General features: G+C 35.3%; 1 protein-coding gene across 1 annotated transcript; it reads right to left on the bottom strand.

The window, feature by feature from the left end:
- Positions 1 to 1,296: 1,296 nt before the first annotated feature.
- Positions 1,297 to 5,186, bottom strand: LOC103342606 (cationic amino acid transporter 6, chloroplastic-like). Its single transcript, XM_016796833.2, has 5 exons — positions 4,604 to 5,186; positions 4,273 to 4,495; positions 3,609 to 3,939; positions 3,167 to 3,395; positions 1,297 to 2,117 (listed from the first exon to the last, which is right to left on the bottom strand). The coding sequence occupies exons 1-5, from the start codon at positions 5,016 to 5,018 to the stop codon at positions 1,561 to 1,563; spliced, it is 1,755 nt and encodes a 584-aa protein (XP_016652319.2). The 5' UTR covers positions 5,019 to 5,186; the 3' UTR covers positions 1,297 to 1,560.
- Positions 5,187 to 13,127: the final 7,941 nt, after the last annotated feature.

A 13,127-nucleotide genomic window follows, 5' to 3' on the forward strand; every position in this document is an offset into this window, starting at 1 on the left:
CTTCAATAGTTATTATTCCCCGACAAGTTATCCAAGGAAAAGTTAAAAGTTGCCAGAGTTAAAGCTTCAGCTAGAATCCCGTGTTTCTACAGGAAGATTCTCAGCATTCTATGCCTCGATTAGTCTAGTTGCTTTTCTTATTTAAGTTGGCTATGACCTCAGTTGTAAGCAGGTTACAATTATCAATAGGTTTTTCAGTTTTCAAAGTTTTCTTTGAGACTCCCTCAAGAAAACTATCAATGTAAATTACGAGTGCTATCTATTTATCAATAAGAGAAGACTTTTGTAAGTACAATACTTTCAAATTATGTTTTCAATTATTGCTATTTTCAGTATGTTCATTTATGCATTAATTTCAGTCATGCATAATCTCAAATTGTTTTATATTCTGTGTTTCTTCACTATCTCTGCCAATCCATCCTGGTTCTAGACCTTTTCATTATGAACCCTTCTGAGTCTGAATCTGAATCAGTAACAAGTATAGAATCAAAAACTAGTAATATTTCAAAAATGATGAGTTAGAAAGAGGAGCCCTAAGATTAGTTATTAATTACAAGCCCCTTAATAGGGTCTTAGAATGGATTAGGTATTTTGATATATATATATATATATATATATATATATAAAGAACTGGGCTAAAGTCGAATCTCACGTAGGCAAAAAGGCCTAACCATTTTGATATTTAAAGATACTGAGTTTAGATTGGGCTTGGCTCCCTAATTCCAAATCTTGTGGGCTGGATCAAATCTTAAATATCCAGAATGGACTTTGGGCCAAGTCCGAACCAGTGAATCTCAAATAAGATGTAGCCCTCTTTTTATCTGTCAAAGTTTGGAAGGGAGTAGAGGAGGTGCAGTTGGGCTTTGAACCCGAGACTACTGATACGCAGACAAATACTCCTGAACTTTCTCAAGAAAGGTACATAATCTTTCTTAATATGAGAGAATCATGATCTCTCTTATTATGTGGTGAGGATTGTCAAGAGTAGCTCTACCATCAACGTAAGACAAACAAAGCACAGTTTAGTTGTGTTTTCATTATTGACAAGGAGATTTTAGTAAACTGAAGAGTTGAGTTTGCTAGAGGAATTTCCCTCTTTCTTTATATTGGATCCTGAGGTTCTTTAGTGTCTCCATCATTACTTGCTGAATGACCCCAATCATCTTGTCCACTCCCATTAAGAGTTTCATGATGATGGTAGTAATTCTAATTAGAGGACCTGAATTAAAGTCTCGAATGAATTGCCACCCGAAATACCATACCGACTATACCTATCTTTGACGAACATGTACCATAGAAACTAGCAAACTCCCTATCAGTTCCCATTACACATATCATTTCGTTTATCATATTACAGGCACCGTATCATTTCTCGATTCAGGTAACACTGGTCTTTTGCTGTGGCATTTCTATGCACAGTTAACTTTGTCATTCTATTTGATTGGAATTCCTTTTTGCTTGATTGGAATTCCCTGAACCCAAGTTAAGTACCACAAAAACTGCATGAGAACAAAAAAAAAAACCAGAGAAAAAAGAAGTAAAAGACAGTAACATAATTAGTCAAAGCACTTGAATGTTGTCTAGCTTGCTTTGTTGCACAGCTGAGCTTGGATCCACTTCATCCTCACCAGTCCCCATCTCCTCTGCCTGATAAGTTGAGTGAACACCATAGAACAGATAGAACAATGTTATCAAACATGCCCATAACGCAAACCGTTCGAATGAGAACTGCTTCAGTGTTGCCATGAGGAACACATTAAGAAAGATAGACAGTGCAGCAGGCCATGGCATGAAGGGCATTGACCACCCGGTGGAATGGCGAAGGCAAGGAACTGTGTAGTTGAAGAAGGCAATGATGGTGATCATAGACACTCCGAAAAGTGGTAGCCCCCAGCGTTGTTGCTTAAACTTCCATGACATGGAAAAGCCAATGGCACTAGATGAGAGGAGGAAGAGGAAAAAGAGAGTTTGAAATGGGGGGTTGTTGCTAATGGTCACATATCGCCGGTAAATGAGAGCATTGGCCACAAGGTAGAACACCAACAGCGTGCCGATGGAGATCATGTCTATCACTATTTCAAGGTCGGTGAAGAGTGCAATTGATGCTGTGCAAAGTCCTGCATCATAGGAAGACAAAAGGATTCATCAGGTTGTCTCTGGTTTTATACTGTTTTTTCTTCAACTGTTTCTGTTTTTGTATGATTTGGTGAGAACTTAATTAGTGATATAATTGAGGGAAAAGAAAAAGAAACAAGAATAAGTGGGAATTTATTGACAAAATGAATGCATGTTTCACACCAATAAAAGCATAAATATATTAAAAGTATATATGAGTAAAGAGGGGGTATAAATTATTCTCTATGTTGTTCCCTCCATTTTGTGTAGCTTTGGAAGTGGAAACATACGTCAACCAAGGAAGTTTCAATGTTTTAGTTCTGTTTCCATAGCAATGTTTTGTTGTATACCAAGTCATATAATGGGAGATCAACTATTCCTATAAATTTAATTAATATAGATCCTTCAAAAAGATTAAAGGTAATGCATATAAAGAGTTGAACTCTTGTTGTAAGTGTTGAATAAGTGCTTGATATATAACTTGACAGGTCATCTACCCACCATCGGAGAAATTTTTATATGCGTCGGTTATATATAAACTTAGAGTAATGCTACACTTACCACATTTTTATCCCACATTTCTATACCACATGATGTGGCATGTCCATATTATATGCCACATCAATTAAATTAATGAAGTGTATTTTAATTAAGACAATTAGAAAAACAAATACTAGAATAAATCATAAAAGAAAAGAAAATATTAAATAATTTTAATTGACGTGGTTATCCACCTCAGCTGCCACATAAGATGGTATATGGATGTGGTATACAAATGTGGTAAGAGTAGCATTATTCATAAACTTAACCTTCCACATAAGGATGTGTGATGAAAGTGACATTTTCTTATTGAAGGTAAAGCATTGGCTTTGAGAAAATAAATACCATATAACATACATTTACATATTCATATTTTGATTTGAATGTTTTTGAAACAACTAATTTACTATCTACAAATATGAGTGTTCTATCTTGGGATGCAAATGGAATAATGATTCATGGATAAGCAAAGCAAGTATAAAATCATATATGCAAAGATTTACATAATTACCCAAGAAGAGGGTGGCATTCAAGGGTGTGCCTGTTGAAGGATGCACCTTGGCTAACCATGAAGGCACCAGCCTGGCCCTTCCAATAACACAAAGGTACCTAGCTTGGCCTAACATGGCAACCAAAAGTGAAGCCACAATCCCCAAGCTTGCACCTGCCCCAACCAGATTACTTGCCCATTCCCAACCAATCTGTCTGAAAGCCATTGAAAATGCCACATTCTCTGATATCTATGAACCATTTGAAGAATTCCAAATCATTAGGAAGAAGCAGTATTTTCTCAGAACAAAACAGTTTAGTTAATTGTGTCTTTCTACCATGTTTCATTCATAGCATTTTTGTGTATGTAGGCTAAAACATGCCGGTGTCTATATCAGAAATTTTTGGTAGAAAGTGTTCTTGCTAGTTCATTTGATGAAGTAACAAGTTCTTAATTACTTTACCTCGTTGTAAGGAACCATCAAACACAAGGACAAGGCCATAAGGCAGTAAAGCACGGAGGTGATGACAACGGAGCCAACTATTCCGATTGGCAAGCTCTTTGAAGGGTTTTGGATCTCTTCTGCCATGGTTGAAACTGAGTCATAGCCAATATAGCTCAAGTAAACTTTAGCTGCCCCATCAAGAACACCTCTAACACCATAAGGAGCAAGTCCTTTAGGCTTCACCAAGTTGTTTGTACTCCCTTTGCAGAAGCCAACAATTATGATAAATCCAAAGAAAACCACATGGAAGACTGTCATAATAAGGTTCAACAGGGAGCTTTCCTTTGTGCTGCAATCCCAAAAGAAATTAATATATATTTTAAAAATCCACTGAAACAAAAGATACCATCAGTTGATAACCCAATAACACTCAGGAAATTATTATCAACAGCAGAAATGGTGAGGGTTGCAATGATAATGTATTATAAAAAAAACTTGGCAACTGATAAAGAAGATATATATATAACACTAAATAGTCCAAATGCCCACCAACTCAATCCTAAAAAAGGTCTAGCTAGTTGCAAATTGTTGGGCACCTAGATTGTGAAAATAGGAAAGCAATATAAGGTAGAACAGTAGAATAATTAAGTAAGCAAATAAATAGGTAGGAACAGATGAAAACCTGTGGCAAAGGCAGAGAGTGAGAAGAAGAATAAGAGCAACAGCTGGGAAGTCCAACATATTATAGCCCTCTACCAAACCATCTACTTTTACTCTCCATGTCTTTGGATCATTTTCACCAAATGCAGAGGATATATAATCAGTAAAATTTCTTGCGACCGCAGCGTTTGACAATACGTACTCCATGAGTATATTAGCCCCAGCAAAATAGCCCACAAACTCACCTTCACATAAAAATGAAAGTAATTAAGAAAGCAGAAAATGAAGAATTGATATATTCAGCTAGAACCCTTATAACCAAATAGGGTAACAATGGATCTAATGGTTCATACCAAAGGTCAATCTGAGATAACTAAAGGCACCACCAGCAACTGGGATTTGAACAGAAAATTCAGTGTAACACAAGGAAGAAAGAAGGGCTGATATTCCTGCAATGATGTAGGATATGAAGACAGAAGGGCCAGATGTCTGGAAGGCTACTTGGCCTGTTGTGACAAAGACTCCAACACCAAGCATTCCTCCAACACCAAGGGCAATCAAATCATACCACTTGAGTTTCCTTTTCATGTCTGCCCCAGACCTTTGCCTCACTTGGTTGAGCTCTTGGTCAGGGGTCCATGTGGCCAGCATTCTCTTCCTAAGCCTGTGGGGTGTTTGAGAAAGGGAATGGAGATATTTTGAGAAGCAAATGGTGGTGGTGCTGTTGGGTGCAGAAGTTTGGGTGGTGGTGGCGGTGGAGGTGGCCATGTTTGTGTAACAATTAAGGAAGTGTTTTGGCTTCCATGGAAAACTGGGTGTGAAGGTTTAAATATGCATTTGGGAGATGATATATTGCTTGATTCTTTCACTAAAGGTTGATATGTGAGAACCCAAATGAGTGTCCCCACCTTTATTGAAAGCATGCACCTAGTTTGCCCTTGGCCTTATTGAAAATGACAATTAAACCCTCCTCTCTCTCTCTCTCACACACACACACATACAGAAACACACATATAGTACATACTTAATGCACATATACAAACAGCTTTTGAGTGTCCCAAGAAGTACCTTCAAAGAGGTTCTTCTGTTATGGGAGAGAGCATGCAGAAAAAGGTGGAAAAAAGGCCCAGCCATTTTGAAATGAGCTTTGAAAGAGGAATCATAGTGTGAAGATTAGAAGGGACTTTGACCCAATCTTTTCCTCACCAGAAACTTTGAAAAGATGTGACAAGCATCCATTCACACTTTGTTAAAGCAGCTAAAGGTTTCCTCTCACAGTGTCAAGAATAAATGGACTTGATTCCTCAACAGAATATATAAATATGTTGTCATGCACAGTTGCTGCTGATACAGTTGTAATGTACAGCATCCAGAAGATATCCATCTATTTTGGAGCAATAGACATGTTAGTGCATTATTATTGATCAATATCTGTTTTTTATTTTTATTTCTTGGTCTTGATATGCTCTATCTTAGATGATCAACTCAAGTTAATGGAGCGCTGTGTTTATAGTCAATTTAAAATTCTGTTTAAGGTGCCAAACGAGTGGTGTTAGAGTACTCTTGTAAAACCTTGCCAGAGAGAGAGAGAGAGAGAGAGAGAGAGAGAGAGAGAGAGAGAGAGAGAGAGAGAGAGAGAGAGAGAGAGAGAGAGAGAGAGAGAGTGAGAGAGAGAGCTTTTTCCAAACAGTTGTCTTAATATTAATTTTGTTAAGAGTATTATTCCATATCGGAAAAGTAAAGCCTACAATATATAAGATTTTAGACTTCTCCACCCATTATAAATTGGTTTTCGATTGAATGCTCAAATTCTATTGAATTCAAACTTATTAGTCTACCATTTTGAGGTATTAAGCTTTGTGCACATTTCATAACATATACTTTTCAAGAAAACATATAATAATCAAGTCTTTTTGAAATAATACAAGACTAAATACTCATGAATAAGTCATCAGAAACTTCACAAAATTAAATACAATATATAAGGACATCGAGGTCTTTTATGTAAAACTCCACGCATGTCCTATTATAAAGATGATTAAGTTATCGACAGTATCAATGATGATAGTAATAAAATGCAAATATGTTACCTAAAAGCCCCCAAAGAATATAGCCATTATTAACAATCATTCGTGGATTTCTCATTGGCTTTCAAATTTTCGCTTGCTCTTACTTTAATTACCTTTTCTAGGCTATTAGTCCCATAGCTAGCTCTAAGGTTTACAATCCTGGGTTTAGTGCCACTAATTTTTCTAATTTCTAGCAGGTATATTCTACTTACTAGATGAATTTAATCTCTGTGCCCATCATGTCCCTTTCAAGCACAAGCTTCTCATCTTAAGGTTGTGAGAGAATTTGGCTCCCTTCAACCTATAGGAGTTCGTCAAATTACTTTGCTAGCAGCTCAAAAGGCTTTATGTAGCTTTCAGCAATAGAAAGTGGATGCATGGGAATCTGTTTTAGCAGTTGACGGTTAAATAAATAAAACAAATTAGGGTTTAAGTGGTGCCCTAGCTATCATCACAATGTGAAGATTATCTCTTCTCTTGTTTGTTTGTTTTTCTCTCTCTCATATTCTTTTGTTGTGAACAAAGTCAAAAAGAATTCTCTTTTATGTGAATCAAATCAAACATATATAGGCATATAGGGATTGAGGATTAAGAAGACGAACAGAATTAGCATTATTATCCACTTCAAGTCATCATAGCTAATCTTTGTTCACCCCGATCGATTTGAAAGGCATCGATAGCTCAAGAATATTTGGTTGGGATTAAGTGGTCCATTTTGCATTTATATACACACGTCACAATGTTATACTACAGAAGATATTGCATTTGCAGGCAACTTTCTGTCAAAAGTCTAGATGGATTTGGTGAGGAGGTTACATCAGCTATAAGCTTAGGCATGTACCACTTGAGATATGTATATATCAGGAATATATATATATATATATATATATAGTCATATCATATTGCTTAAATTAGTGGTTATCTAATTGCTAATTAGACTTTCAAAAAGAGAAATCATTACAACTATATAAATTTGATGTAATTTGTGAAGGTGTACATCCAAGTAAATTGCAAGGACCTTCCAACAGCTAATTGAAGATCATATATACAAGCAGGGCAAGTTTATTATAAATTTAATTAGTCGATGCAACTTGAGCTCGATCGTGTCAACCTCGATTTTTTTTGCTCATTCCAACTTGGCATAAAAGAAATAAATCAAACCAAACTAAAGCTCGATAGAGTTTGAACAACCAAGCTTAAGCACTATGATATTCGCCTCGGTCAGCTTGTTTAAACTCCTGCAAATAACTAAGCTCTTTTAGCACTTAAATTTACTAAATCATCATTAATTCCTAATGTGGGGTTACTTATTCTTTGTATGAAATTTTCTAACAACCCACTCAGAGCATCATTGTTAGTACTCGCAGACAATTTAATGTTGGACAATAATTCCTTAAAATTATCAAAGAATGAGTCAACAATGTATATCAAATATAGATCATGTGACATGAAAGAGCTATATATCTTACTATATTAAACAACCGGTAAACCCCAAAATATTGCACTTTCGAAAAATAGTTAGACAATGTATATCAATCTAACACTTAAATGATACAGCGTTCGTAAAAGTTACTTTGCCTCTTGTCTATGACATTGCCCCCTTGCCTGCCCCATGCACATCCCAATAAAAAAATTCAGAAATTAAATAGAGTTAACGATTTGGTTTTAATATTCTAAAGCATTTGGTCATACATTGTATGAAGTATAAACTGAGATTAAAGAGAGATTAGGGTACAATTTGTGCCACTAAACATTTATTGGATTATAATAACACATCACAATGTAGTAGGCATAATCACATAACTATAATAAGAAAAGCATTAAAAGAATGGAATTTTTCTTATGCTTTTCAATGTGATTGGATAGTGAAGTTGCACTCAGAAGGGTGGTAGGAAGCAGTGGGAGCCTTTTGCTTTCGATATTTTCTCAAGTGGGTCATCCATTTTTCCATTGACCTCATTCCTCACCTCTCCTCCATAGTGAGTGTGGCCAATGTCCCTTCTTAGAGTTTTTTAATGCCAAAGGAACCTTCATATATATATATATATATATATATATATATATATATATAGGGTCCTCCTGTTATACTTGAAAAGTGCTTTGTTTTATACATCAGAAGAGACAATATATAATAGTAATAAAAAGGTGGAGAAAAAGAATAGTATAAGGTCGCCTATGGAGGAACAAAATGCCTTTCTTTGAGGGAAGGAATCAACATGGATAATCCTTAATTAATAATTTCCTTTTGCGTACTCTTACTATGGTGTAAGCTTTCTAAGGTATTCGTACATTTGAGGATATAATATAATGTTGGGCTGATTTTATGTTGGCAGACTATGTCAATCGGGATCATTTGATCAGATTGTTTTGCCACAATGTGTAATTCAGATTCACAATTTGACAATTTGGCAAGAGAGCACTACTCATGCTTCTTTATAATTTCTTTTGACATTAACTGTAGGCCTTGGATTACGAATTTAAATGCGCTTTATATCTTTATAGCTTTTGGGGGTTAGTATTAAGCACCGACTAATGCCAAAATAAGTAGAAAATCCAATGGAGATAGATGGGGGAGAGAGAAAGAGTGCCCTGGCTACTACATAGGATATGATTGAGAAGGTGAGGAAGGTGAGGTTCATTATTATCCGGTTGATTTGGACATGCCAACCCTAGACACAGGCTATTGGTTTACAATAATCAATAAACACGAATAAGTATAGAAAGCGAAGTTTGTTAGTAGAGAGGATGAATAAAGATATAGAAACCAGAAAGCAAAGTTTGTTGAGTAGAGATGATATTATGAGAGAGAGAGAGAGAGAGAGAGAGAGAGAGAGAGTAAGTTCCAATATATATGAACAAACTCAAGCATGATCGTAGCAACCAGGCTTTTTCTAGGGGATGTAACATGAACTCCACTTTTTTTTTTTTAATGGAGAGTAACAACCTGAAAAAGATCACTAGACGAACAAACATTGATCGATGCCAGTGAATGGCCATTGGCATCAATGACACAAAATGAGGTGGCTAAATACACTAGATATAACATGGACGTACGATTATTTATGTCTATTGTGCTATTAGACACTAATTAATAAGACTTTTAGCCACCTCATGTGCACTGATTACGCGCTCTTAATGTTTATTGCCAATATTATATATGTGAAAAAAATATATACATGAAAGCATCCCACTGAATAAGGTTGACATTATATGTTTATCATAAGTTAAACCCAACCTGTCTTATGTCTTTAGTCTCCGTGATATGAGTAGCTAGCTAGCTAGCCTAATCTATATCCTTAATAGCAACTAAGAAGGAAAGCTTTTGATTTCCTAAACTAGGTCTCCATTTACTTAAAGACAAAAGCTTTTCCTCTTTTCTAGTGCCATCATATAAATCTTTATACGATCTATATGGATTTAAGCCGCCAGTGTGATTTGGATATATTAATCCATGGTCGTATATATCATAATATCGGGGAAAACTAAAAGCATTTGATCGGATATGATTATAAGCTCATTACCCTAATCTTTTTCTACCATCAAAAGCCGATATTCAGGGGTAGAAAGTAGATCACGAGAGGCCTCAACGCAACCCAAATTCTCAAAAACCACTAGCTCTTTGTTGAATTTTGTTCAAAGATTCCTAGGGGGTGAAGCTCGTGGGGTTAATTGATTATTCTTTGGAACTTTCAATATTAAATGGCAGGGGCGGCCCTGGTGCGAAGCAAGTGGAGCGATCCAAAGTTTTTATCTTAATAGTTCGTTAGACAAAAAAGAATATGATGATTTTGCAAATTGACGATGAGTTAAGTTACAAAGTTGATGTAAGAGCTTATAGTTCGAGTTGTTAAAAATCTTTATGTGTTCGACTCTTTTCTCTTTAATATCGCTTGTATGAGGGAAAAAAACCAAAAATGTTCCAAAGTTTATAATTTTGGGAATTCATGATGAGTTTTAGTTATAAAATTTTCTTTATGACATAATGCATGGTAAACAAAAAGTTTGTATATGAATGTGAGACTAAACAGTGACCCGCTATTGGTTGCATTGGAAAATGATCTTTACTTGCAGATTAATGGTCTCAAATTTGAATCACCATGACACCTTCGTAGTGTGTGTATGAGAAGCCCCCTTCCCTTTATAAAAATAAAAAATTTAAAGAATGTAGTTCATAAATATCAACGACAACATCTTTAATGGTGGTGAGTCTTTGTCTCATATCGAGAAAGAGAATTGCTTTACAAATTATAATGTCTTCTTGGAGCCAATGATTGATTGTGGAATTAGAAGGGGTCATTCATGCCAACAGAACAGTATTTTTGGGCAAAGTGTTTGAATATGAGAAAATCCGATTTAAACTTTTTGGCAAGATTGATGGTAATGGAGGAGAGGAAATCCAACTGTGGAAACCAATCTCATTGAAAACTAGAATATGTGGTGCACAAAATTTACTGGGAAGTCAAAGACACATTGGCGTGGTGTGGTGCCGAACAAGGACCTTCCAAACGTCAACCACTCGATTATTAGCCTGCAACATCTAATGTTTCATGAAATGATTCGTAATCCATTCTTAAGTTAGGTATTCTATGCATCACTAACTTCGAAGTGATCTCCATGGATTTTATGAGAGAAGTAGATTTATTATTCAACGTAATTCCTATTTCCACATCCAGCTTATTGTTTACTAAATATTAATGCACTCATACACTTATACATTTTACCGAACTATCCCTACCCTAACCTCAACCTAACCCTTGAACAAAGAACATAGATGGTTGCAGCCACTTGCTATATGCAAAATTAGTTATTATAGTTTAGTATTAATTTAGTGGCACTGTTCTTTTCAACGTTGGAAAACTCTTAGGCTCCGATTGCTTCCGCACTTCCCCATTAATTTTTAAAAATTAAAACAGCCTAGCTCGTAGTGTCTTATCTAATTCTTTATTATTTCAAGTTGTATTGGACAGTTTTAAAATCTATAGTTATGGTGAGATACCTTTACTAAACAATATATATTTCTTATAGTTCTTATGGATTCTTTTTTGGTGTATGTTGATATTTATAATTTTGGATCTTTGTTGTAACAATTTGTTATTATGTTATGTTATAGTTGAACTGGCCGGGGTGATTGTGGTGTGGGTCCTAGTAGTGTAACCAGGTGACATTACTTTTGTTTTATTTAACCTAGTTCAACTTGGTAAACTAAAATGATCAACCCTATATATAGCCTTTTGCAAAAGGCTACGAAAAGGCCCACTAACTCCAGTACTTGAGCTCTTACAAGGCTATGCAAGGCTGAACCATATGAGAAGGCAAGACGATTGAAGCTACTAGCTAGGGTTTTTATGTGTACGTACCTTGTATAATGAGCTTTCATGTTAAGTCCACATGAAGAAGGTGTCCTTAGAAGTTAGAAGGAAGATCAATATTTTTTTCTTTTATGTGGACGTCTAATAACGCTCATGACGTCATTTATTTTCTACTATACCAACTCTACTATGCACATAATTTTACTAACACGTGCACCCTTAATACTTAATCTTAAACTCAACATATGTTAATCTAACTGAATTTGTAAAACAGCATATGTCATGTACATAATTTTTCGAGAAACTCAAATCTTATATATATTATCATATACAATACTTTCACTTCCAAATATTCCATGTAAATGTGGCATATATTCTCAATACACCCCCCGAAGAGTGGTCGGATATGAGATGCCACTGATACATTGAATATTGACATGCAGTGTTTCAGAATTTCTCAGCAAACCATAATGGAATTTTCATCGTGCCAGTGAACATGCATCAACATAAGATTCCACATAAATATGTAAACTCTTACTTTTCTGAATATTTCTGTCCTTGTATTTCACTTTCAAATTAGGCGTTAAATTTTCCATAAAAAAGGAAGAGTTTAAAGGTATGACTAATTCTAGCTGTAATGAAAATGATGGTTAATAACAGTACTTAAGGAATTGTTTGCATATCACTACTACAAAAATCGCAATAGACGACGGGAATTCACCGTCGTGTAGAAGGTTTTTAAACCGTCGTGAAATCGACCGCCATCTTTTGATACATAAAACCACGACGGCAAATATTAAACCAAAAAATAACACAAGACAAAGATATAACCTATCAAAATATTGCTTTTAAGATGAAAAACAAGAATTTGGTCTGCCGTCATTAACAAGAACCCATCCATTTATACTTACAAAACAAAAGAGCAGTAATCTACTTTCGACATTTAAAAAAAACAACAATAAATTTATTAAAAAACAAAAAACAAAAGGGCCTTGATAAAATAGTCTGGTCATGATCCACGCCAGAGACAATCTAATAATTTCTTTATCCCATGCGTAGCACATTACCCATAGAAAGTGTTCTACTTGCCTTATTTACGTAGGAATTTTTTATATTTCACACAAAAAGTAGGGTTTTCGGTGTGTTTGATGCTCTGGGACGAGCAATCAATCTTTTGCTTTTACAAGATTTTGATAGAATATGTAGTAGCCTTTACCTAGAGAGGCACGCATTTTTCCTATGAAGTACTTGAAGTTGAATCATATATAGAAAGCTTTTGAAAACTTCATGTAAGACATGAATAATGAGGGTAGAACAGCTTTAACACCAATGCTAATCATCAACGATTGCAAAGAGCTTTTCCTGTTCTCAAACTTATCCATTAAATCAAAGTTTTGCTAGCATATCGATCCGTTGTGATTGCTCTTCGAACCATTTATTGGTATATGAAATTGATTATAGGTCACCAAAATAGTTTTCAACTTTTTCAATCTTCCTTT

Source organism: Prunus mume, linkage group LG7, assembly GCF_029339155.1.
Source record: "Prunus mume cultivar Tortuosa linkage group LG7, ASM2933915v1, whole genome shotgun sequence".
NCBI classification, from domain to species: domain Eukaryota; kingdom Viridiplantae; phylum Streptophyta; class Magnoliopsida; order Rosales; family Rosaceae; genus Prunus; species Prunus mume.